Here is a 2,887-nt window from a genome sequence, read left to right as displayed (position 1 = left end):
ACATTAACACATTCAAAGTAAACCCAGACCCCCCCAAAACTTGAAAGCTAGTATTTACATCTTCTACAACTTCACACACCTCCTCATTCCATTCTATCACTAGATATTGTTAATTTTGCCTATAAAATATATCTTGGGGTGCTTGGGTGGCTCAGTCGGTTTAGCATCCAACTCTTGATTTTGGCTCATGTCATGACCTCATGTCTGTGAGACTGAGCCCCACATTGGGCTCCGCACTGGGCATGAAGCCTGCTTAAGATTCTTTCTCTCCCTCTCCCTCTGCCCCTCCCTTGCTTGAGCACCCTCTCTCTCTCCCTCTCTCTCTTTCTCTAAATAAATAANCTGCCTGACTTATTCTGTAAATATTAGTCAAGAATGATCTTTTAAAAACATAAATCAATAATTAAATTTCACAGGGCTTCCCACTGCCGCAGAGATAAAGTCCATATTCCTCTCCATGGCCTGTAAGACCTGCATGTTCTGGTCCCAGCCTACATATCCAGACCTCTCTTTAAACCACTTTTCCCTGGGCTTGCTCATCACATGGGTCTACATTAAAGTTATTTGAATGTACCAAACTCTTCACTTTTGGGATTCTTTACACATACTCCTTAAACCACGTACTACTCTTACCCATTTTCACATGGCTGACTCCTTATCCTTTAGATCTCCACCTGTGTGTTGCCTTCACCGATTGCTCTTGTTTTGACTACCCAAACTAATTTCCACCACTATTTTTTTAACTGAAATGTATTTGACATATAACACTATACATTTAAGGTATACAACTTGTTAATGTGATACATTTATATATCATGATTGCCATTGTAACAATAATTAGCCCCTCTGTCAGGTCACATAATTAGCAATTGTTTTTAGTCCTCCATTATTTCTTTATAATGTACCATGTTTTTTCTTCATAGCCTTTTATAGAACATTTTGTCATTTATTTGTTTACATGTTATGGTCTCATTTCCCTAGTATATTGTTAGCAACATGAGGACAGAGATCTTGTTTGTCTCCTTCACTACTGAGTATCCAGAGCCTAACACAATTTTTGGCAAATGTTAATATTTAACAAATGTTTTTGTAATGAATGAGTAACTGAACATATCACAGGCTCTTAATAAATAGATTGCACTTCAGTGTATTCTGGCCACTTCCTCATTTCTCTTTAAAAGGTAAATTTATTCATGTTAATTACTGAGATTGCCTAATCTTCAGGACATTTATGTGACAGATTTAATTTCAGATGGTTTTTTGTGCTCTTGCCAGTTTTCATGTGTTGTAAGAGTTANATAATTTGTTTCAGGAAGAACCAGGTAGTATAATTATGTCATCACTGCCAGGACCAAAGGGTAATCCAGGATATCCAGGTCCTCCTGGAATACAGGTAAGCATCCAGTGATTTTCTCTTTTATTTTCTTCTTTATTGATTAAATACAATGACAACATCAGTTTTTCCTCTTCAGCCTTTAATACCCTCTGTTTTAGTTAAAGAATTCATCATCTAAAGTTTGATAAACATCGCATGTACTTCATACCTGAAAATAAAAGCAGTCTGGACCAGGCAGAATTTTTATAAAAGACTGCTTTGTTCTTTTATCTTTCTATCAGTTTCCATGGAACTTTTTGTTTTTGGGTTTGGTGGCAGAAATAGGCTTCTGTATTCTTATTCTTGTGCTGTGAGGATCAGTAAGTAGTAGGGGTAGTCCTGATAATTGTAAATGATCTGATTAAAAATACAAATTATAGGTCTCCCATTTAGGATATTAGAAGACGTAATTTGTAACACTATTAGTTATGCATAACACATGAACGTATTTTAAAGCCTGAAGGAATAAAATTTATGCATAGTGAACATCAAGCATAATCTTAAGAAAATAAGTTATTTTTAAAAATTAAAAAAAAAAGTTTTATAGTTTATTTAGTTTTGAGACAGAGAGAGACAGAGCACAAGTGGTGGAGGGGCAGAGAGAGAGAGGGAGACACAGAATCCAAAACAGGCTCCAGGCTCTGAGCTGTCAGCACAGAGCCCGCTTTGGATCAGCACAGAGCCTGATGTGGGGCTTGAACCCACGGACTGGGAGATCATTACCTGCGCTGAAGTCGGACAGTTAACCGACTGAGCCACCCAGGTGCCCCGAAAATAAGTTATTTTAGACTATAGATAATACACATAGAGACAGCAATATCTTTCGAGTATTTATAGACCAGATAATTTCTTAAGGTTTGTATTTCACAAGAATTGATCCCTTTGCCAAAAAAATCAGTATTTTCTAATATTTGATTACTAAGATATAATGTCAGGGACTTTTTTCAGTAACTGCCATCTCATTCCATGCTTGACATCACCCATCCATGTGCTCCTAAAGTACTCTGGTACTTGCCCTATAGCTCATTTTTTTTTTGTTATGTAATATTTGAAAATATAGCAGAATACATGCAAAATATATGTAGGTTATGAAGCATAACTACCAAATGAACACTTATGAACCCAAAATAACATTTGAGAACTAGAATATTTCAAATAATTCTGAATCAGCCTGTGGTTCCCTTGGGATGCACATCCTTCTGCATTCTACCAAGATATAAGTACCATTTTGAGTTTTCTTTTGCTTCTTAAAGGCAGTTTTATTTTATATATGTATATCTGTAAATAAGAGTGTTTAATTTTGCTTGAAAATAATATAGCATTTATTCAGTTTTCTGCAACTTTTTCTGTTTGATATGTTAAGATGCATCCATATTACTGTGTGTGGCTATAGTTCATTCAGTTTCACTTCCCTATAACATTCCATTGGGTGAATATACTACAGTTTGTTTCTCTGGCCTCCTAGTATTGAATATTTAGTTGTTTTGGGATTTTTTAAAATTACAGAATAAT

General features: G+C 35.6%; 1 protein-coding gene across 1 annotated transcript in view; it reads left to right on the top strand.

Moving 5' to 3' along the window:
- The window catches only part of COL4A5 (collagen type IV alpha 5 chain), a 227,462-nt gene that overhangs the window by 125,516 nt on the left and 99,059 nt on the right, over window positions 1-2,887 (top strand). Inside the window, exon 9 of the mRNA XM_077773807.1 lies at window positions 1,313-1,393. Within this exon, the coding sequence (XP_077629933.1) occupies window positions 1,313-1,393 (81 nt within the window). The remainder of the gene's footprint in view (window positions 1-1,312; window positions 1,394-2,887) is intronic.

This window comes from Crocuta crocuta, unplaced genomic scaffold (assembly GCF_008692635.1).
Source record: "Crocuta crocuta isolate KB4526 unplaced genomic scaffold, BGI_CrCroc_1.0 scaffold737, whole genome shotgun sequence".
NCBI lineage: Eukaryota > Metazoa > Chordata > Mammalia > Carnivora > Hyaenidae > Crocuta > Crocuta crocuta.
This window is presented reverse-complemented; position numbering and strand designations above follow the sequence as displayed.